Below are 24,486 nucleotides of genomic sequence, written 5' to 3'. Positions count from 1 at the left end.
CGCTTCCCCCACCCCCCCACCCCCCAGCTTAAGGCCCTCTTGTGGCTTCCCATCGCTCTTAAGATAAATACAGAACTTATTAACATCATTGTTCTGTAGTCACACTTGCTATCTGTGCTGAAGCCACACTGGTTTATAACAGCGCCCCCTCTTGTCCTCCAACAAGTGCTCAAAGGAATAAGCTTTGCAAAATGCTGCCTCAAAAACAAAGGTAAGCCCTGAACACTGGACTAGGAAGGGCTTTTTTGGTTCAGGATATGGTACGTCACTGATATAAAACACTGTATGGAGATAAGTCTCAGAGAAAAGAGTCAAGCTTGTATAGCATAAGAGAAAGTGATGGGTGGAGGAGCTGGGTGCCTGAAAGCACTCCATTTCACTCTTCTAAATGTGCCCTGTCAACGTGACGGGGATAGACCCAGTAAGGCTTGAGTTAGTGGATGCACAATGAAGTAGAATATTTATCTTCACGCTTTTGAGCTGCAGACCATCCAGCATTGGAAAACACCACCGAGTCTATTTCCCAACATGCCTGGGGCCCTTGGAGTGAAGAGGATCCTGATTTAATGAGCAAGGCACACCATCTGTCAACAGGACTGCTGAGCAGTAACTTGGCAAAGCAGCAGCTCCCAGAACCTAGGGAACAGAACACTTGGGCGTCATTTGGGTAAGACGGAGCTCCTGGCTCAGTGGGCAAGAGGCCTTACACAGCCTACCTACTCAGCCTGGGAGTGATAAGTGGTATCTGTGTGTCCTCGCTACAGTTCTGCCCAGACTCAGCATTTTCTGTGGGTGCTGATGAGCCACTGCAGAGGGGAGGCACCCACCTAAGATCCTTATACTTTCTGAAAATAGGCTTCAAGGGGTGTGAATGTAAACAATACCATTGATCAAAGTGCTGACCTGAGCTTATAGCCACAGGTGAATGGAAAGAGACAGGAGAGAGTATAATTTTATATATATATATATATATATATATATATATATATATATATATATATATTCCTTATGTAATATTATTTTAAAATTGACATAATCTAGAATGTATTTTGTGCCTAATTTGGTCAAAGAAACATAGGGGCTTCTTCTCCTTCAGTTGTAAACTAATAAGATCTTTAACTAAATGCACCAGAAATTGTATATACAAATGAGGGTTTTCCCTTTTAAAATCAGTCAGCTTGGAAAGCTATGTAATTCTTTGTTTGCATTCTCATAGCTTATTTTATTTTATCTACTGAACTTTGAGATTCACTTATTTGGGGATCTTGACGTGAATCCCTAGCCCCTAACTCAGTGCTTGGCACACAAGCAGGCAGAGCCACAAAACACGTATCCAGGTGTCAATAGACCTGAGGCTTAAATCCTGCTCTGTTACCTAGCAATGTGAATTTGATCTTATTTTCTATGGCTCAGTTTCCTCATATGTAAAATGGGAATAATAATTGTTCATACCTCATGGGGTTGATGTGACAATTATATGAAAACTAGAGACCTGATGCATGAAATTCGTGCAAGAGTAGGCCTTCCTTCCCCCGGCTGCCAGCACCGGCTTCCTTCTGGCACCCAGGACCTGGGCTTCCCTCAAGCTGCTGGCAGGCACCTGGGACCTGGGCTTCCCTCGCAGCCCTGGCTTCAGAAGGACATCCGGTATAATTAGCATATTATGCTTTTATTATTATAGATAAAGCACACAAACTGCTTACGCACTCAATAAGGGTTGGCTACTACTATAGTAGACATTCAGTTGAAACATAGTTATCCCAGTTATAATGCCTTTATATATAAATTGTTAGGGCTCTTCTTCTGGAAAGATCTGGACAGCCTAACTCCTATTCTTCCAAACCACCCTAACATGGATTTTTGGTGGGACTTGATATATACAGACAACTGGAAATCGGTTCAATCTAAACCCAGTGTCTCTGAACTTCCTGACTGTTAGCTCTAAGTCTTATTCTCTGATTTTCCTTTGTAACCATAGGATATTTCCCAGTGCTTGGCACTTAACTCCAGTAAATATTTATTTAATGAGTAAACCATTTGTTGAATAAATCATGGAATGAATAAAGTAGGTGCACAAGCTGAATAATCAAAAGCAACTTCCTCAGTGTGTTCATCCAGTCTGGCTCCAGGATTACATCAGAACGCTCTCAGAGTGGGGGGATGAAACCCTATGCGAATTGAACGTGGGAAATGATTTTTCTAGGTTTCTTTCGATGCTGCTCTAATGACATTGGTCATGCTTTCTGGCTTTCCATCACACTTTGAAACACTTTTCCTATGTGTATTAGTTTCTTATTGCTCCTGTAACATATTATTACAAATGTACTGGCTTTAAACAATACACATTTATTATCTTCATAATTCTGGGGTTCAGAAGTCTGAAGTGAGTCTTAGGGGGCTACGATCAAGGTGTCTGCAGGCCTGTGTTCCTTTCTGAGATTCTAGGGGAGAATCATTACTTTGTCTTTTTTAGCTACTAGAGAACTTCTGCATTGCTTAGCTCACAGGCCCCTTATTCCATCCTCAAAGCACATCACTTCAGCCTCAGCTTCTGACCTCTACTTTCTCTGGTTCTGATCTTCCTCTTATAAGGATCCTTGTGATTATATTGGGCCTAATCCTAATCTCCCATCTCAAGACCCTTAATTTAATCACACCTGCAAAGTCCCTTTTAACATATTCCCAGAATCCTAATATTAGGACTTGGACATTTTAGGGGGCCATTATTCAGCCATCCCACTATGTTTGGAGTATTATTTCCTGCCTTCTGCATTCAATCCCAACCAGGTAGAACCCTGAACTTGACTTTTCAGAGGGCACAGAACGTGGCTGAAATTGGCCATCCTCACATGCCTGAGACTTCAGTTCTGAGTGAACAACATGAGGAAGTAGGTCCTGATGTGGAATCTGTTTTCCGGTAAGTTTGGAGGAGAATTGTCCAGTTTTCTGGACACCAGGGGTGTCTAGTGACCCATCTACATCAGTGATGGGATTCAGCGGTCTCTCCTCAGCAGAGGCAGAAGGAGGGGTCTTCTCTAGAACAATCCCACAGCACGTTCTTATAAGCATAGTCTTCAATTCTGATTCCTTGGCCCACCCGCAGATGCAGTAAGCACCTCTGATGCTTTAATGAATTTCTTCTCTGTGGACACTAGTCTTGAAGGGGTTCTGTTATATATAACTAAGGACCCCAGTGGACATAACCTCCTGACCTGGGTAAATAAGAAAAGCCTGCAGAGAGGCTGATGGGGTGCTCCTAGAAAGTTAGAACAACCAATACTATTTTGGGGTACCTTTTAGGTGCCAAGTGCTTAGTAAAAAGGCCCTGAAGAAATGCAGTTTACCGGTAATCATTCAAACTAGGGGTTGGCAAGCGGCACCTTCCTTTGTAATAGCAGGTGTGAAGAGGAGGAGGAAGAGGGAAAGTGACACCCTAAGTGGCTCTCCTCTCAGACTTTGATTTTTGCTTTCTGCTCAATCTAAACAAATCAGGGTAGATATAACTTTTGTGAAGGGATAAGAAGAGAGACTTTGATTATTGATGCTGGTCAGCATGGACGTACCCCTCAGGCTTTTTCAAAGCACTTTACTGCCATTAGTTGCTTATATTAAATAAATAGTCTTGGAATATCCATTAGTTCAGAAAGCAAAAGGATATCTGGCTCAAGACTGCTTCCACCCACTGCCATTCCCCCCCCCCCCCCCCCCCCGGCATTAGCTACGGCTTATTCACCCACAGCTCTCTGTAGGGCAGGGTGATTTTTCAAACTAATGTTTTTCAATTGCTCTTTGTGTTGTGCCTTCTGCTTGCAGTGAGGAGTTCAAATCCTGGCTGGCAATTAGTAGCTGTGTGACAGGGACCAGTCGCTTAACCTCTCTGAGATTCCTTCTATAAAATGTTGCTACTTCATCCCCAAGCAGGCTTGGAGAGAAAACTGAGTGAGGAGTGGCATGCTCATGCTCTGGGTTTAGATATACTATCAGAGTTCAAATCTTAGGTTACATCTTATCAGCTGTGTACCCTTCACAAGTTACCCTGGGTGTCTCGGTCTCTCCTTAATAAAATGGAAGATGGATAAGAATTCCCTTATAAGGTTAAACGATTAAATAAGATAATAAATAGAGAGCTCTTGGCATAGTACCTGTCAGCAACTAATATTACAAACAGTTAAGTGGCTGTTTAGAGTGAATTAAGAAATTAGCAAATGAAAGAATAAAATCATTTTCCCACATTCCCACAGCCACTCTTCTTTAACATAGTCTCTAGTGGTCCAAAATGCTCAAGAAACAAACATTTAAAAGCTGCTACTATTGACTGAGAGCCTATCTTTGGTTGCCTGAATTCAAGGATGGGAGAACTAATCGTAACGGTGGGGAATTGTAACAAACCCCACCATTCTTTTGACATTGTTCCTGTAAGTGCTGATTCTGACTAATAGGTAGCTTACAGATAAACAGCATGTTTGTATAAAAATTCTAGGAACTAACTTTTGAGGGTACAAATTCCAACCTTCAGTCATCCCAGGTCTAGGAGATTTGCTGACCTTCAACCATAGAACCAGGATGATGCACGCCAGACTATCACTTGAACAGTTTCGAGATCATTATCAAAATGGGATCATGTTGGCCTGGACGTAGAGAACTTTTCAACCCCCCCCCATTGATTTGTTTGTTCTGCTTTCTATCTCCCTCCTTATAAAAACCTCTGCCTACACCGAGATAGGGAGATAGACTTTGGACAAGAGTCCCCCATTTTTTCAGGTTGCCTGCAGGTGAATAAACCTCTTTCCTGTTTTTTCACCACCACCTGTCTCATAAGTTTGGCTTTTAAGGTGGCAGGCAGTCGAACCTTGGGTTTCAGTTTCAAAATGACTATGCAGAGCACAAGAAAATTACAGGGATGATGGAAATGTTCTGTATCTTGATGGTGATGGTGGTGGTGGTTACATGGTTGTATACTTTTCCCAAACCCATTAAACAGTAGTTTTAAAATGAGTGCGTTTTTTTATATATTATAGTTCAAGAAATTGATTTTAATTATTATATTACATGCACTCTGGAGCCGGGGTTAGCAAATATATTTTTTTGTGAAGGACCAGCGAGTAAATATTTTAGGCTTTGCCAGCCAGAGGCTCTGTTAAGACAACTCAGCTTCAGCTGTTGTAATGTAAATACAGCCAACAGAAAACACAGAAATGAATGGATGTGGCTGTGTGTCAATAAAATTTTATGTATGGACCAAAATTTGGTTTCATATAATTTTCATGTGTCATGAAATATTCTTTTTCTTTTGAGTTCTTTCTCCCATTTAAAAATGTAAAAATTGTTCTTAGCTCCCGGCCTTGGCTTTATAAAAACAATTTGCTTGCCAAGCCCTGCTCTGGAGTTCAGAAGAGCCTCCATCAAGCAGCATTCTGAAATCTGCTTTAGGGGCTTCTCACTGCGAATGCAGTGTCTAAAAGGGCTGGAAATCAGCTCCTGTGAGTCCTGCGGTGTCCGTGACAGACCCCATGTCCACTGTGGCCAGGGTAAGCTACTGCCTCTCCGACTTCAATTTCCTCATCTGTCCAGGGCGGCCAGCAACCAGCTCCCAGAGCTCCGCCATGCTTATTCAGCTTGATCTGGGAGGAAACGGATCCAAGTGCAGAAACTGATCACGGCTCGGGTTATGTCTGGCCTGTCTCAATCACCGGGGGGAAAGGTTTGATTTTTCAGGTTGTCATTCCTAAAACTGCTCGTCTTTCCAGGTGACGTTCTTATTTCTGAATGTGGTCTGACCTTCATATTCCCAAACGCAGAGGTTATTTTTTCAAATGCTGGCAGCAGAACTGTTCTCTCAGAAAGCTTGCTCCTTCCCTGCCAAGCTGTCATCCCCAGCACAAATCATCCCTTAGGGGAGGGTGGCTTCCCCCAGAACGTTGTCTGGGCAAGGCCAGAGCGGTGCCAAGCTCCTCTGACAGCGAAGGGAGCTTTAGAAATCCAAACCAGCACAAACAAAGATTTCTTTTTCAGTTTCTGACAGTGAGAGGTACACAAGGAACCCTCTTTGGGCCAGTAAAAACTGGCAAGATAGCCACAACAGTCAAGATAATTCTGAAGTTCTCAAAGCCTTAACGCTTAAAAACACTTCAAAAAAAATCATCACCTGAGGATATATTTTCCATTGATTTTAAGTCAGAGTGGAAGAGAGAGGAGGGCAGAGAGAGAGAAACATGGATTGGTTGCCTTTTGCATGCCTCCCGACTGGGCTGTGGATGGAACCTGAAATTGAGGTACATGCCCTTGACCAGGAATTGAACCTGCTACCCTTTGGTTCGCTGGCCGATGCTCTAACCCAGTGATGGTGAACCTATGACACGCGTGTCAGAGGTGACACGCGAACTCATTTTTTGGTTGATTTTTCTTTGTTAAATAGCATTTAAATATATAAAATAAATATCAAAAATATAAGTCTTTGTTTTACTATGGTTGCAAATATCAAAAAATGTCTATATGTGACACGGCCTCAGAGTTAAGTTAGGGTTTTTCAAAATGCTGACACGCCGAGCTCAAAAGGTTCGCCATCACTGCTCTAACCACTGAGAAAAGCTGGCCAGGGCTAAAAACACTTAAAAATATTTCACCTAAAATTTAGACAATATTCCATTGAAGAAATGGATTATCCAGGAACGCAGTTTATCACCCTACCTCGTGGAAGCATCCAAATCAATCATTTGCATTAAGGATTGCAAAATTTTTCTGCAAAGGACCAGACAGTAAATATTTTAAGCAGTTCAGGCAATTTTGTCTCTGTTGCAACTATTCAACTCTGTTGCTGTAGCATAGAAGCAGCCATAGACAATACAGAAATGAATGAACTTGGCTGGGTTTCAAAAAACTTTCTTTACAGAAGCACATAGCTGGCTAGATTTGGCCAATGGGCTATTATTCACTGAGCCCTGACCTGAGAGCTGCTGTAGTATCTCTAAGAGGGGGTAGGTGGTTTGAGGAATAGGAAATAACTCAAATTAACAAATACTACTTGGAATATCTGCAGTTCATCTTGTAATTATCATTATAAATTGCAGAGTAAAACCCAACCAATCAGCATGTTGTGATAAGAGTGGGAACAGCATAGACTCACTAGATGAATCTTGATCACAGTGAGTTTTCCATCTGATGGAAAAAGAAAGACTGGCCAGTGATGAACAGCTCTGGAGACAGTAAGAGCCCACAGGTGTAGAGAACCAAGAGACCCAGGCTAACTGGACTGATGACCCCAGCATTCACAGAGAAGAAGCCCGCTGGCTGAACTTGTAAGATGGGTGTGATCCAGGTGGGTGAAAGCCAGGTGGAGAAACACAACACGAACAAAGGCACAGGTATATATGTGCAAGGTGTTCACAGAGGAGTGAGTTGGCAAATTGGAGCCAAGTCAAAAAGGTGCTTCCAGGGTATCATAGAAGACTTTACCACACCAGTGTTGATAGGGTGAACTCTTTTTGTGGAGTCAGAGGGAGGTACTGAAGGTTTCTGAGCTTCTAGGACAATGTTCCCTACAAAAGCAAGCAACTCAGAGCATGCTCGTCCTTTACAAATAGGATGCTGGCTGCATCTTACATGTTATGAATATAGTGTTATTGGTGGGTCACATTTATTAAACCACTACTGTCTGCCTGGCAATATCATACTAAGTGCCTTACTTTCACATGTCATTGAACACATAAAAAATTACTGAGGTGGTTCTATTTTATCCCCATTTTGCAGATTAGAAACCTGAGATGCAGAAGCTCACTTACCTAAAGCCATCCAGCGTGGAAGAGGCAGAGAGAGGGTTTAAACCTAGACCTGCCTCTGTGTACGCTTTTAATCACTCACCTAAATTGCTTCTCAGTACATATAAACATATTTCTGTGTTTTAATAGTTAAATGAAACTTTTAAAAATCCTTTCTAAATTGTCTCTTTCAGTGTTTCTTCTACTAAAAAACCTCCAATACTATTATTACATTTCTTAACTTTCTTATCTTCCTACTAATTACTTTTTTCAAGAGCAATATTTTCATAATTAAAGATTTAGACATTTCAATTCTGTTCAAATTTCATCCAATTTGAGCTCACTAATTTGGCATAAAATTGTGATGTGCATCAATGCCATAGCTACCCATCTATGTATATAATTATTTTCACATTGTTTTTGTCTACATTTTAGGTGGGTCTTGCTTTACTGCACACAAACCATATATTTATCTCACATGACTTTTTGTCCAAACAGAATAGTGGAATGCAACTTCAAATAAATAAAAACGCTTCCAATAAAAAACTAGAGGGAACAAACTTTTAACAACAGTTGCATTCAGGTTCTGTGATTCCTTTTCTCTTTTTCTCTCAATGACTTTAAATTGGGTTATAATAGTATTATAATTTTTTAATGTAATCATGTGAAAATGTTCGCCTTTAAAAAAAGACTGTGAAACAACACATTGGGATCGAATCTGATAAACAACGAATAAAAGAACTCCCTAATGCAGAAAGCGACTGTGTTCCATGAAAGTTCCATGACTCTTGGTTACATGAACTTAGAGCTATTAGGTTTCATTAACTCGCTGGGATCTATTATCAGGCTAGCTGGTGTGGGTCTGTCTTCTGCTTCTCTAAATTCAATCAATTTCAGAGAAACAGGAGTAGGGGTGAGGTGGATTAGTCACAACAGGCCATTAATCTCTGCATTCTCAGTTGTAATTCAGCCTCCACCGATGTGACTGGGGGAGGGAAATCCGATAAAAATACCAAACACTCAGGAAAGCTCCACAGCTGGCTCCCTAGAGACCAACACACTTAGGTCACAGTTTGCTTGTCTTTACTTAACATCAATACATACAGCATTTGTCATCTGTCCTGTTTCTTGTTGGTTTTCCTTTTATGTCTTTTGCTGAAGTTCTCAGATCAGATGTATGTTGCAATCTCAGGAATAGCCTCGCATTTAATTATCATTTTAAAAATCATTCTTTCAAGCGAATATGAAACATAAATCAAAACTATCTTTTCATGTTGAGAATTTGTTGGGGAAAAAAAACATGGTTGAGGTTGCCATGTGTATAAATCAGTGCTTTGGGGAAGCTGGCAAGACTGAATAACGAAAAAAAAAAAATAGAATAACCAAATTCCAGTAAAAACAAGCAAGTGACAGTTTTAAAACATGTAAATATTATAGCTTTACCATAAATGAATTGGGTCATAATGCCTCTTTCCTTTATTGTTCTGAAAAATAAACCAACATTTACGAATGTGTATCAATCAGGGAAAACATTAAATGAAGGGTTTTGTTTACGCCACCATTGTCAAAGCCAAGCTCTTACTGGGCCACGTGAGACCATACACCTATAGTAGAGGCCTTGATAAGTCTAAACCGCAGCTGTAAAATGAAATATGTGGCATTAAATGTTTTTTAATTATTAAAAAATGTGGGGCAGGCCCAGGAAATTGACTCTGAAGATCATTTTATGAAAAAGGCATGATTGTCTTCTTTCTTATTACCTTTAAAACATTCCCCAGACATCCTAGCTTCCCCCAGTGAGTCAGATTCAACCAACCTCAAATGATTATGTGTTATGTGCAGGCATTGTGCTAGACACTTGCCCATGAATTGGCTCATTTAACCCCCATGTTTTACATGATACTGCCAAGTTCCTTCTTAATTTTGCCCAACACGTCTTTTGTTCTTTTAGCTTCAGTCATAACAATGCAAAACTCCCCATTTATCAAGTCCATTCTGTGTGCCGAGTGCTATGCTGCATTTCTAAATTTCAGTCTCCCTTGACTCCAAAGATAGGTATTATCACCTCCAGTTTATGAGAGAATACGAAGGATTAGACATTTTAAGTAACTTCCCAAGGTCACACAACAACTAACAGTAGAGTTGAGATTAAATTCTAAGACTCTAATATACAGACCCCAAGGTTTTCAGTAAATGCTTGATAGGGCAGTCAATGATGACCCCCAGAATCTTTCCCAGAATCTTACTAGAGAGCTACGGACAAGGTCATCATTCCACAAACAGTCTGGGTTATTCTCTCTTCGTGCCTTAGCTTATGCTTGCCTATTTCAAAAGTCATTTGCCACTTTTCTGCTCACTCAGTCTTGAACGTTCGTCCTGTTATTTAATCTTGCTGCCTCCACATCTCAAAAACTGGAGTTTAGCATCAACAGCAAATTTAGATAATTTTTTGTAAAAGTCTCTTAACACTATAAAGTGTCCAAATTGGAAAGGGTTCTAGATATCATTTCATTCAATATCCCTGTTTAGAAGGAAAAAAATGGGCCTCGCCGATGTGGCTCAGTGGTTGAGTGTTCTTGACCTATGAACCAGGAAGTCATTGTTGGATTGCCCACCAGAGCGCATGCCTGGGTTGTGGGCTCCATCTCCAGGAGGGGGCGTGCAGGAGGCAGCCAATAGTTGATTCTCTCTCATCATTAATGTTTCTATCTCTCTTCCACTCCCTTCCTCTCTGAAATAAAAATAAATAAGTAAATAAATAAAAATAAGCTAGCCCCTGACAAGAAGTAAATAAAATAAAAGGAGAAAACAGGAACCCAGACCAGTGAAATGACTTCCTCCATGCCACTGAGCTAACCGTGACTAGCAGCATGGGGGAATACTTAAGACATAATGTAAAGTTTTCTTTAAAAAGTACAGATTTAAGGTTGAAAAAGGTATAACTGCAAACTTGGTAAAAAAAAAAAAAAATTTAGTCTGTTTTCCCAAATTTTCTTGGATACTGTTGTTACAGCATTGTTAGCATTAAAATGAATCCAATGGCTCGTCATTCATGTTTGTGACACTAAACACTTGCAAATACAGTCTCTGGCCTGCAAGAAGCTCTGATCAATGAGGAATGTTTCACTTGAACACATGATTGGCTTCAAGGTCAAATGCATAAACAAAACTCTCATTTGTTAATTTTTTCAAACTATCTTGCCTTGAGGTGGCACATGACAAGCCTTTACCTGGCTCAGTCAAGCTCTAATTTCAGCAGCTCTAAAAGTAGGAATGGGGAGGGGGGTGCTGCACCAAGTCCTACACTCAAAATTGCATAGGACTCTCATTTGGCAGCACCAAATGAAAAGGCCACAAAGAACTTCACCACAGTGGAAAGCAGGATAGTGCTTGTCACGGACACAAAAATAATGACTCCACCACTTTATATTTCATTCTACAGGGATTTGAGCCACTGCGACTTAAAGCTGGTATCATGAGGGTGCATTATAGGACTTAGACAGTGACATACTGCTATTCACACCCAGGCCACACAATAGAAAGGTAATTACTCACAGATACCTCACTTTTAACCATCAGTATAATCTCCATTTACCTGCGAACAGGTTAATAATAGGAGCCTTTGTTCTGTAACCTCCCCTCTGCGATTATATTAACAAGCAAACAAACATCAGACCACCCAACTGACCATTTCCTCACAGCTGTTAAGATCAACTAGACAGAATGCACAGATATTACAGACAGAAGGCACAGCCAAGAACTGCCAATTCACTATGTTCTTTCCATTTCTGGGTGCCTGGCTCTCCTCCCTGGTAAGAACTAGTAGAGCTACAACACAGTTCTGTTACAAACAGCTGGAGGGTGAAGTCGTTCTCAGACACAAGACTGAAACACCTTGGAGACCAGAGCCATTCCCTGTATTGCTTGTGCACCAAGATGAAAGGGTGGGGTAGGCTCTCCCCTAAAGCCCTCTAGTCTAGTTCAATACTTAACTACCGAGCAGTGAGCTTTCTCTTGTGCTGGTTTTCCCCAAGCTGGATCCCAATATGAAAACACCTTATCCTAAGCAATCTCCTTTAACAGGAACAGAGATGACATGGAGAAAAGAACAAGGATGCATCCATTGATCCTTAATTCTCCTAGTTCAAGGCTTTTAGTATGGCATCATAGAACACAAAGTTGCTGAACTACATTTTAAAACAACTGTTAGGTGCCCCCAAATAACACTGGTTGGCCAAATGCAGATATGAGTTAAGTCTGAGAAGGAAATAGAAAATCATCGACTATGTTGCTCCCTGGGAAGGTTTCAGTTCTGACTCTTTGCGTGCTCCAAGACCCCCATGCAGTAGAAGCAAGAGGGCAGCTAACAGAGAGGTCTTCATCTCCACTCCCTCCTACTCTCAGATTTTGTCTCCCAGTCTCCTGCTAAGGAAGGAAAGCCATTCTAAATCACTCCTTGTCATTCATTTACATAGTAATCCAATCATTCATTATTAAGCATCTACTGAATGCTAATGCTATGTACTGGGCTGGGCAATGGGAAAAGAAACCAATATCTGTGTATCACTAAGTATACATTCTATAAGGGCAAAGATCATGGTTGTTTTGCTCCCTATATTTTATCTTCTGCCTGGCCATTGCCTCCATCATTGGAGGTATTCAATAGCATTTGGGGGATTAATGAGCCAACACATTAAGCCCTTGGGGGATGGGAGAGAAGCCTTCTGTAGATATGTACCTTTATTAGTTCAAGAGTCCTAGGTGGTTATTTACTTTTCTTCCCACCTCATGGAGGAGGAATGGCCTTTGCTCACTCAGTAAGTGCTGCTGTCAAAACTGCTTTCCTTGAGGATGACAGGTAAGTCTGTGTGTGGTAGAAGAGGGGACCACAGAACGGGAATATGTCGATTCATATCCTTCAGTGAATGGGTTCGTTCCAACTCTGGCATTGCTGCCAACTGCTATGAAGCCAGCAGGACTTGGCTCTGGAAAACTCACCTGAATGTCACAGGCTTCATTTCCTATCCCAGTCCCTTCAGCCACTGGGCATGAAGTATTGGACGAAGTTAAAGATGAGTTCTACATTTACTGTGGCAAAGGTCCCACCTCTCCCTGATCATCTCCCCGCTGCCATCCTGATGGCACCTTCATGCGCATGCAACCAAACCCAAACACTAGCTGGCCCATTACCAGTCCAATCTCGCTAATAAGCAGCAATGATGGCTTTGTTACAAAGGTAATTCCCATACCATTTCTTACCATCCGCAGCTCCCCACCCCAAACCCTGCATGCTAGAAATCCTTTAAAGTTTTGTTTAAGGTTACATGAGATGAAAACTGCAAAGAGCTGTGGGAAAGATTCAATTATCCAGCAGAATGAGATGACAATTGTCACATTGAAAAATCCAGCGCCAACCAATAGGGTCCTGGCTCCTTTTCCTAGGGCGAGAAGAGGTCAATTCTGTCATATGTATCTGGGTTATCTCCAAAGCTCCTGAGAAGCCACCTGGAACTAGAGATGACACTGGAAAATACCTAGTGATTTGGGCCAAATGGAGCATAGCTGGACCAGAGCCAAAAGCTTTAACCCTGACTGTTCTGTTCCTAACAAAGAAAAAACGATAAACTAGACCTACCCCTTGGGTCTTAAAAGGGTGCTCTCCCTGCACAAAGAGGCAAAAGGGTGGTTTTTACTGACTATGATTAGATGCAGGGGTCCTCAAACTACGGCCCGCGGGCCACATGCAAATACAAACATTGTATTTGTTCCCGTTTTGTTTTTTTTACTTCAAAATAAGATATGTGCAGTGTGCATAGGAATTTGTTCATAGTTTTTTTTTTTAAACTATAGTCCGGCCCTCCAACGGTCTGAGGGACAGTGAACTGGCCCCCTGTTAAAAAAGTTTGAGGACCCCTGACTAGATGTATGGTATTACTCTTACTGGGATCACATTCTGTAAATGCTCAGCCTCATCCATCACACTCTACTCTAGTAGTTGCCATATTGACCTCTTGACAGTCCCCTAAATTCATCATGTCCTATCTGATCTTCCTGTCTTTGTAAATGTTGTTTCCTATGATCATCCCTTCCCAATCACACTCCCCCTGGTCAATCAGCCAAAATCTTCCAAGCCCAGACTTTAATATCCTTCCAGAGACAGCCTAAACCCCTTCTAACTAACGCTACTTCCTCTCCTTTCTCTACTCTGCCCGCCCCCAGAAGGAGTCAGATGTCCCTTCTCTGTGCTACTCAAACACTGTTTGTCTCTACTTTCATTACAATACAGTGGGGCCTTGACTTAGTTCGTTCTGTGACGGAGCTCATAACTCATATTACTCGTATGTCAACTCAAAAGTGAATGAGTGAGACACGTGATGCTGGGCTGATGTTGTGGCGTTCACTGTGACGTTCGCTGCGCCAACTAGCAGTGGGGTATCTGAAGCTGGCTCATAACCCGAATTTTAGCTCGCAACTCAAAGCAAAAAATCGGCTGAGAGACAGCTCGTATCTCGAAAAACTCGTTAGTCGGGACACTCGTAAGCCAAGGCCCCACTGTACTTATCACATTCTAGTGCAACTATCAATATTTAAAAAATCAGTCTAGATCATGAATTCCAGAAGGGAAAGAGCAATGTCTTAATTATTCCTGCTGGATCCCCAGTACCTTCGCCATGGGGCACTCTCCATAAATGTTAAATGGTTAAGTGGACAAAGGGCATAATACGAGTAGTCTTGTAAATACTAAGGACCAGGTATTGTTCATTTCTGTGATTCTTCTGCCTGGTACCTAGTTAGCTGGCAATTTGTTGAACACAGAAGAAATGACTGAATAACTTATTTGAATTTACAATAACAGGTTCAAAGTGTCAACAACAAGCACTTTTATTGATGACAATGATGATAATTTTCTGGGCAGCTCCCCTTCACTGAGTGACTACTGTAAGCCAGGCACTGTGGCAGGATCTTATGTGCATTTTCTCCATCCTCATTTTACAGATTTTACAGAGGCTCAGAGAACGTAAAGGACTTCCCAAGCCCACACAGAGAGTGCATGTAGAAGGCAGGATTCACATGTTGGCCTATCTTAGTGGCAAGGCCCAGGCTTACTCTCATATGCTATGTGTAATTTGGTCAGTGGTTACTGAATTCCAGACACCATGCCAGGCATTTTTAAAAATAGTGTTTTGTTCTTTACGATTACCCTGTAGGATCAACAACTTTGGGAAGTATCATCTTCATTCTACAGAGGAGAAGGCTGAAGCCTCTTCAAATCTCAACTGTCTACAATCCCAAATAGGGTACAACCTATGCAAAGTACAACAGTAGTTGGACACATGCCACAGAAGTTTAAGATCAAAAGAAATATTAGAATCTCAAACAAATTTTAACCAAGTTCAGTCCATAAGATCAATGCAAAGATCCATAATAAGAAAAATAAAAACCACCAAGAGATTAAATATATTAGGATGTTGCATATCTTCTCAGTTCAACAGGTCCCCGAGTGAGCTCATTCCAATTTTCCAGCATCTCCCAAAGTGAACCTTTCTTCCAATAGGGACAGTCCTCACTACATATCTCACACATTCCTATTCCTCTCTCTTTGATAATATGGTCCCCTCCATCTCTCCTACCCCCAATCTCCAAAATTTATCAAAATTCTCCATTTTCCTCTGTTCTGTAGCATTTATGCCCTTTACCAAACCATTAGTTATTACTCTTACTGTTTTATCTCATGATACATTTTGTGCATTACAACTTTGCTTTTATAACTACATCTTAACAATTAAGCCTTATTCATTTTATTTTATGAATAATATGACACTATTGTGTGCCCATACCTCAACTTTGATTTTAAAACTATATCTTAAGCTGAGTTAATTTTCATTTTACAGATGAGGAAACTGAGATACTAAGAGGCTAGAGTCATCTAGATAATTAAGGGAGACTTTATGAGCAAGTAGAGTCTTCTAACTTCCATACTGTTTCTACAATGGCTTGCTGCCATACACTTTTATGGTGCCTAGATCGCTTCTTGACTTAAACCCCAGGACCAAATATGTAATGCTTAGTTAAGGTGAAAAGTTGAGATGTTAAGCCAGGGGTGGGCAAACTTTTTGACTCGAGGGCCACAATGGGTTCTTAAACTGGACCGGAGGGCCGGAACAAAAGCATGGATGGAGTGTCTGTGTGAACTAATATAAATTCAAAGTAAACATGATTACATAAAAGGGTACGGTCTTTTTTTTTTTTAGTTTTATTCATTTCAAACGGGCCGGATCCAGCCCACGGGCTGTAGTTTGCCCATGGCTGTGTAAGGCACTGATGACCTAGGGTAGCAAGCCATCCCCAGCGACCTTCTATTACTCAGAAAGACTCATCTCATCTCACTGCCAAGAGAGTCTCATCGATGATGATGGCACCTGTCAGTGACTGGGCTAGGTGACGTCACGTGGGAAACTCGATGTAAAGAAGCTATATTGCTAACAGCATCATCAGGTGGGTGTTCTTTGTTTGGCGTGGCCCTTTTTTGCATTTAATGGAATGTTCTATTGCAAGCCACATTGACAACATCTGCAGTTCGCCATTTTGGAAGCCCTTGAAAGTTGGGTTCTATACCGAGTCATAATTTACAAGCAGAAAGGACAATTCTGCTGCCCCCTGGGTAATAAGCACTACCTTGTTCCCAGGTGACCTATTCAACTTTCCAAGCCCCACCTTCATATCAGGCTCCCAGGGGTAAAGGGGTGCCACTCATGACTAGCACCCATACCTAACGCTGCCAGTCTCATTTGTCTGAGAAACAAAACGAAGACACATTTCAAAGCTGTTAAGCCAAGGCCTTCTTAAAAGGAGGGCTCAAACTCAATCAATAAAATGTGATTGCTGATGATTCTGTTTTTGCTTTTACACAAGTGGGAGGGAAGGGAACTAAAGGATTTGTTCTATCTTGGCCTCACAAACCTGTGCAATGTCAGATTTGTAGGAAAAAAAATATTTACATGACTGCAAGCACACTATTGCTAGCCTCAGACCCTGTGCCAAAATCACTGAATACATTATCTCATCTCATCCTCATAACAAATGTGTGGGGTATGTACTATTATCCCCTTTCTATGTGTAAAGAAGCTGAAGGGAAATCATTTGAATTTTCAGATAAGGAAAAGAATGTAGGACACATTCTTGGCTTAAGGGGTTGCTTATCATAAGGCATTGTGTGAGGTGGAGCAAACTTGGATAAGTCTCATCAGTTTGATTGACAGTCATGTACCACTCAAATGCTACCTTAATTCTAGCTCTAGACTGTATAATCCCCCTAATTTCCACTTTCAAACTCTCTACAACTTACATCCATTTAACACAATTTAGTCTTTCAATTGAAAACATAAAAAAATAGCCGAAACCGGTTTGGCTCAGTGGATAGAGCGTCGGCCTGCGGACTGAAAGGTCCCAGGTTTGATTCCGGTCAAGGGCATGTACCTGGGTTGCGGGCACATCCCCGGTGGGGGATGTGCAGGAGGCGGCTGATCGATGTTTCTCTCTCATCAATGTTTCTGACTCTCTATCTCTCTCCCTTCCTCTCTGTAAAAAATCAATAAAATATATTTTAAAAAAAAAGAAAACATAAAAAAATATATACTGAATAACAACATTTAAAAAAAAACCTTGAACCAAAACATAAATGATATACTGGATTTTGACTCAGTTAGACCTGGCTGTGAATCCTTCAGGCTGACCCTCTGTGGGCTCTGGTTGCCTTATATATAAAATTACTCTAAGAATAGATGAATTAAAATATGTGCAATAGTATGCAATATACGTGAAAGCACCACATAATTATAATTGTCATTGCTGTTATTATCATGAATAAGCTGCCTACGTAAATTACGTATAGGGAAGTGGGATGCATGGCGTAAATTAAATCAGACAACTGTTTTTGGACCAGGAAATTCTCTCCTGGTGCTGCTAAGCATTCATTTTTGCAGATGTGAACTGCTTTTGAAAGGATGGAATTGTGCTCTTGCTAGCACCGGGAAAATCACCTCTCCCTCTCTCTCCTGCCTTCCCTCCCTCCCTCTCATCTCTTCAGAGATCTTGGCTGCCTTACATTTTCAGTAAAATGAGATCTGAGCCGAATGAGGAGCCCCAAGAACTCCCAGGCATGGTATTCCCTCTCCAGCCTGGCTGAGTTGTCCTTAAGTAGCCAAAACTGACACAATCTCTCACATGGAAAGCACACATGGTACTCCCTCAGCAGCTAGTTAGCTGAGCCTGGCCAAGCAGACCCCCACCCAGTCCCATTTGTGGCCAGCAGTGACTGCATTCTGGACACCACACTAGGCATTTTATAAAGAGTGTTTTGTTCCTTCCAATGACCCTGTAGGGTCAAAAACCTTGGGAAATAGTAGTACCACAGCTTCATCAGAAACCAAATGACTAGTGCAGAGCCATCAAATCTACCAAGAGCAGGTCTCTGTATTTTAAGCGTTCTATCTACACAGGCCTAGGGAAAAAGCTCCTTGTATATACTTTTAATTTGGGGGATAGGGTGGGGTGAGGGAGGGTAGGCACCTTTGATTAGCGAAACACTAAGCTACAAAGCACCAGCGTATTCCTGAGAGCTAGGGCTACTGACTGAAATTCAGTCAATATGCCTTCTACAGGCCAGATCTACTCCCCAAATTTTCCTTCTGCAAAATGTTTACAGCGCAGACTTTTGCTGGCCTTGCTTAGTCTGGTATTCCTCAGTAATGATGCCAAGCCTAGTACTGCATCAATTAGCGATGCCCTGGTAACTCTGTAAGAATCAGTACCCATTTCCTGAGCAGGGCAATTCATCCCAAGATGGTAGAGAGGTGTTTTGTTTTATTTTTTTAAAAACTCTTTTAAGATTTAGTAGGTTTTATAATCAAGGGTTATGTTCCTTTTGGTAAAGCTCAGTCGTGAGTAAATTAAAACTGCAAATCATGGAAACAGAAATGAAAGACCTACTAAATGCTCCTGAGACAATTACTCAACCTTAGTGCATTGCGTTCCTGCACCTGTTAAAGCTGCCAGATGGGAAAAATAAACAAAACAAAACAAACAAACAAAAAAACCCCACAAAAAACAAAGTCCCCTGAACTGTGAGTCATAATTAAGTTCCTAATCAGACCTGTGACATACAGGGACATCACTGACTGAGTAGCTCTGTTTATGGAGGGCGAAAACCACCTGGACCCTGGAAGAAATAGCCTTTTGAAGTTAAGTGTATGGATGTGTAAATACAGAGTCCATAATGGTGCATCTCTGCCTAAATGTCTTCATAAAGGGCAAATTAGTGCAGATCCTAACGAGGCATTTGCAATGCTAACCTAGTTTTCTGTGTTTAGCTAATAGCTAGCAATTTCACTTACACTTTTATCCCCTCATTACTTAGCAATGACGATTACTTAGTAAACACATGTGAAAGGCCTTGTACTCCATGGCACCCCTCCTGGGTTGCAAATAACCTCCTCCTAATGCTTCTATTTATATAATGTAGTTGCTGATACACCAAACCAAGTATAGCTGTGACAGGTATCCCATTAATGGGAGGCTAAGAACAGACCCATTCTCAGCTGGGTCTGCTGTGATGGCCTGACCAAATGCAGGGACTGGAAATAAAGGATGCTGGGGGTGGAGTGGGGGTGGAGCCTCAATGATGTTAACCCTTTGTAAATCTTAAAGGGACTCAGATGGCGCATCTCATATGAAAATTATTTATGATGCTGGAGAGAGTTGGGAAAGGGCATTTCATAACCAGTGGAATATGGAATGAGAATGAGAGAGAGAGAGAAAGAGAGAGAGAGAGAGAGGTTGAAATAGACATGTAGAAGAGAAAGATGCAAAATGTGGCCTTGTGAGATGCTACCCAGTTCATTCCTGGATATGTGACTGATATAAACCTTTACAAGTCACCTAACCTAGGAATTTTCCCTTAGATGTAGGATGGAGTAAAAGAGGTCCCACTAGAGGATTGCAAGGCACTGTTTATCATCTGCCAGGCCCACAGTATATCTCTAATTTCTTAATAGGGTGGCCAAGCCCCAAAGGGATTAATTTTGAATAAAAGATTTCCCATTCCTGTTCTATGAAGAGAACATTGAAACTGAATAACGGTCTTTGGATCTGGGTCCAGTGTAAGGGCAGAGAAGGGTTTTTAATATCCAGAATCAGAGGGTGGAGATTGGTTGGACTGAAGGAAGATGCAGGAAGCATGTCCCTGTCCCCCAATGATGCTCAAATGTGCCTGCTCAGAAGGGCAGGGTTCCTGCTCTCCTCTTCTGGTGACTTCATGGGAAGTTGGCTGAGTCCCCAATTCTGCAGAGGGAATGCAGGCAGAGGGGAGCGCTGCAAATGGGCCTTACCCTGGGCACCTAAATGACAGGTGTGAACGGAAATGAGGTGAACACTGTCAATGGGAGGAGGCACTACACTGGGGAACACTGCTGATGCTGAGGCTTTTCTCACAGGTCCCCTCCAAACCTCCGATGCCCTGCACCAAGGAAGACATTGCTTGGAATTCAGAATCCCTTCCAACACAGAGACACACAGGTGCAGGCAGGCACTAGCCCTACCTCATTCCCCTGCACTGGCTTGTCATCCGCTGCTAAAACCAAAGACCAGCACAAGTAGCCTGAGGTCAGTGAGTCTGAGCCAGCACACCCCTGCCACTGGGCATTCCAAAGGACCGTAATTTAAAGTGGCATTTATGATGCTGTATTGTTTCTGATGGGGTTTGCTTTTATTTTTTGAGGGTAGGGGGCGGGCTAGGATGTTTCAGACCATCACCACTGGGCCTGATGGGTTTGGGGAAGGAATGGAGGACCTCCACATCCCTCTGGTCCCTGATGAATATCCTCCCCTCCCGCATCTGCCCGCAGTCTCTTGAAAGTGCTCTGATACCCAGGGCAGGGCTCCGCGTCCATTTTGCCAGCCAGAACCACCAAGTTTGGGAACTTTGAAAGCCTGGGGTTGGGGGTGGGGGTTGCTAAGGCTCAGATTTCGGCGCCAGAGTTCTCAGCCAGAAAGCCTTGAAAATCAACACCCATTTGCCTCTCCTTTCTCATCCCCCACCCCTTGTACGTTCCAGAACTCCACACGGATACTACCCCAACGGACACACACACACACACACACACACACACACACACACACCCATCCTTGGGTTCAGAAGGTTTTTAATTCGGAAGGCAGCAAACCCGCAGAGCTGAGCAGGTCTCTGCCACCACCCTCCCCGCATCCCACCCCGAGAGGCCACCTGAGTGTCTTGCACACGATACGACCCCATACATTCCAAACACGACACAACACCAACCCGCCCGCGACTCCGGCGCGCCCCATACCTGATATGCAGACGATGAAATTGGCTTGAAGAAGAAAAAGCACCTCCCAGACTATTTCCATCCTCTGATTCTCATTCCAAGTGCATCACTCGACGGGAAAACGGGGGGCTGGGGGGAGCCCGACACGGCACACACACATCCACACACTCACACACTTCTGGGCGAGTGCACACTCGCACTCCCACCGGACAGCCGGTCAAGGGACAGTCACCCCCAAGATCAATATCGCCTTTTGACTTGTTCCGGCAAAAATCCCCTCGGGCTCAATGGATGCGCGCCCCAGGTGTGCTGACACATGTCCGATGTCTCGCTGCCCCGGAGGTGTCCCCGCTCAAAGGTCTCTGCTCCTGGCCCGAGCGGCGGAAGCAACCCCAGCAGAGGCGGCGGCAGCCACCTGAAGCCACCAGCGCTGGGCTCCGTCTGCAAAAACCAGACCCCGATCCGCCGGGCGCCCCAAGAAGGCATAGACGAGAGCCCCCCTCCGGGCCGCGCTGCTCCTCGGCTTTCGGGGCCCCAGCAGCTCGCAGCTCGCCGGCCGAGCCCAGGCAGTCGGCGCCAAGTTGCCCTCGAAGTCCGCCCCGCTCACCGGGGCATGGTCAGAGGGCGGCTGCTGCTCCGCTTCGGGGCCGGTCCTCTCCTGCTTCCGGGGGGCGGAGGGAGGAGCAGACGCGGCAGACGGGAGGCAGGGAGAGAGAGAGGCAGGGATTAGTGCCCGAACCCGCCGGCCGCCGGCAGCCTCCGCCGACCCTCCCTGCTCCCAGGTCCGCGCGCAGCCCGCCGCCTCCGAGCCCGACCCAGGCGGCGCGTCCAGGGCGCCGATCGCGAAGGGCGAGGAGCCGGGGACCCGGGGGCGTCGGGGGCCTGCGGGCTTCCCACGCCGCGCGCGCGCTTTCCGATCCTCGGCTATGCTCCGGGGCTCCCCAGAACCCTGGCTTCCAGCGCCCGCAACGAGCGCCGCCGCCGCCGCCGAGGTTTCAGCACTGCAACTGCAGGGGTCGTTATTTCCTCGCCTACGGAGCCCGGCGCTGCCCGACGAGGAGGGGAGGAGAGCAGGTGGGGGCGAGAGGAGGAGGGAGGGGGGCGGAAGGGGAGGTCCGACCAGGTGAGCATCCTCGCGGCCACCGGGAGACCCCACAGTCCTGGGGCCCTTCGCTCCCGGGGGCGGAGGCGGGAGGCCGGGGCCGGGAGGGGAGGCTCCGCGCGGCCCCAGGAGGACCGGGCGCTGGGAACCGGAGCTGCGGGCCACCGCGGCCGCCGCCTGGGCCCGAGCCCCGCTCCGACTCAGACTCCGCCCCGCTCGCCTCGGTCACCCTCCGAGATTTGGGGAGTTTCTCTTCTCCGTAAAGAGAACTTCGAGCCCCCCTAGTTCGGCACGGGAGCCCCGGGAGGGACTCCTCCTGGGAGTGCTGCTGCGCTCCCCCTCTGCGGTGGAATATTGGGGGAATTTTTTTTTCTTTTTTGCATAATCCGTTCCTTGCCCCCTACCTCCCCCCGCTTCTCGTTCCGCTCCTGCCCCTTCTCCTCCTCCCCCTTCCCCTTCCAGCTCCAGGGCCAGAACGCGACTTACCCCCGAGTTCTCTCTGCAGGTTCCTAGAGCAGGTGCAACTCCTGCCTGCAAGTCCCTTGCCTCCCTCCTCCGGAAAGTAGAAAAAGCCTCCGTCCCACTCCGCGGCCAACTGCGCCCCTGCCCGGCTCCAGGGGGACCCGAGACTACGGGCAACCCGGGCTGTAGGGGCACGGGCTTCCCTTCTTTGCTTTCAATCGCTTTTCTTTCGGAAGCTCAAGCGCTCGGGGGGCTGTGGCCGGGGTCCCGCAGACTCCCTGCCCCGACACTCAGCGGCTTCCGGGGAAGGTCTTCCCACCGAATCGGCGGGCACGCACTGCACTCACGCCCGGCGCGGCGGGCGCAGGCCCCGGGGAGGTGGGAGCGGCCGCCGCCCCGCCCGCCGCCCCGGCCGAAGTGGAGCTGGGGGTCAGCGGGTCTCCCGGCGAGCGGGCTGCCCGAGGCCAGGGAAGCACCAGCGCCTGGCCGGCCGCTGGCGCGGTAGCTGCGCGGGGACTGGGAAGAAGCCGTGCACTCGGGACTGCGCGCCCGAGAAGAGGGCTGGGCGCGGGGGAGAGGGAAATGCAGCGGCCGCCTCTCCTCTACCGCTGCCGCGGGGGTGGGGGGAAGCTCCGGACCTACCTCTTGGGGAGTGACTGGAGCGGGGGAGGCAGGGTAGGGGAATCCCTGGGAAGATCTCGGCTGTCTGGGCGCGCTCGTCCGGAATGGAATGCAAACTGTGACGTTTGGAGATGTTTGCACAAGCGCGGATGGACACACGCACCACACTGCACACCACAACGCACACGCACGCACACAACCCACAGGGGATTTTTTGCACATTTTTATTTGCGATGTTTAGAAGCCTTCGCAGTGTGAGCTTCGGTCTGATAACGGCGCCTAAAGGGTGGATGAGTGGAGAGGAAGCGGGAGGAGGGAAGAGGGAACGGTTCATCCGCACTGAGTCAGTTTAGCGAGTCTTCCAGGCTGTGGCATCGGAGGGTGCGGTGTGGGAGCCGAAGGAGTCACACTGCAGCGCTCCCGGGATTCTTGAACGGACTCCAATGGCCAGGAGTCTGGCGGTCCGTGGGCTGAGTGGCGGGGCGGCGGGGGTGGAGGGGAGGTGGGAGGGAGCTGAGGCAACAGCAGGAGCTTCCTAGGCTGGGCTCACTCGGGAGCGGGGCTGCTTAGTCCTGCTGCCCCCAGCGATTCTAGAAAAGAACCCGTGGCTGACTGCCTACTATTTCAAAAGGAGGTGTGGCCCAGGGATCTGCTCTCTGCCGTGACAGCCAAGGACTCCAGGTGATCGACGCATTAAAAATTTAGGCCCAGATGAAGAAAGCCCAGGATTCTTAGCTCCAGGCTCAGCAGGAAAGATATTGAGACCTCATAACATTAAAAGAATCTCAGGTAGTGAGAATGAGCCCATTTGGGAAACATGGCGGGGGGGGGGGGTGCGGGGAAGGGGGGTGCAGAGGGGTTGTTTGTCTCCAAGCTCTGAAAGTCCACTGCACCAAAGGACTTTTTGAAAAGAGAAAAAAAAGCAGTTTGCCAAAGATGAACGGATTCCATCCTAGGGAGGGTTTGATACCAAGGACAGTGACCTGCCTTCTGCATTTGGGAGCCCAATGTTTGGCTAGCAAGTAAAATCTCTCTGGAAGCAGAAGCAGGGTGCCTGGATTTTTATACCACGACCTATTTACTTATGAATGAATTATGCAAATATTAAGGGCGTGCATGATATGTGTCATGCCCTGTAGCAAGATGCTGGAGTTTTATAATTGAAAATCCATAATCCTTGTTTTCAAAAAGCCTAAAGACCATA

General features: G+C 45.1%; 1 protein-coding gene across 1 annotated transcript in view; it reads right to left on the bottom strand.

Annotated features, from left to right (window-relative positions):
- Positions 1-22,073, bottom strand: part of CA10 (carbonic anhydrase 10) — a 373,963-nt gene extending 351,890 nt beyond the window's left edge. The window contains exon 1 of the mRNA XM_036342054.1: positions 21,119-22,073. Within this exon, the coding sequence (XP_036197947.1) occupies positions 21,119-21,179 (61 nt within the window). The 5' untranslated portion in view covers positions 21,180-22,073. The remainder of the gene's footprint in view (positions 1-21,118) is intronic.
- Between the last annotated feature and the right edge of the window lie 2,413 nt (positions 22,074-24,486).

This window comes from Myotis myotis, unplaced genomic scaffold (assembly GCF_014108235.1).
Source record: "Myotis myotis isolate mMyoMyo1 unplaced genomic scaffold, mMyoMyo1.p scaffold_m19_p_17, whole genome shotgun sequence".
Lineage (NCBI taxonomy): Eukaryota > Metazoa > Chordata > Mammalia > Chiroptera > Vespertilionidae > Myotis > Myotis myotis.
The sequence above is the reverse complement of the archived record's forward strand: the minus strand, read 5'-3'. Positions and strand labels throughout refer to the sequence as shown.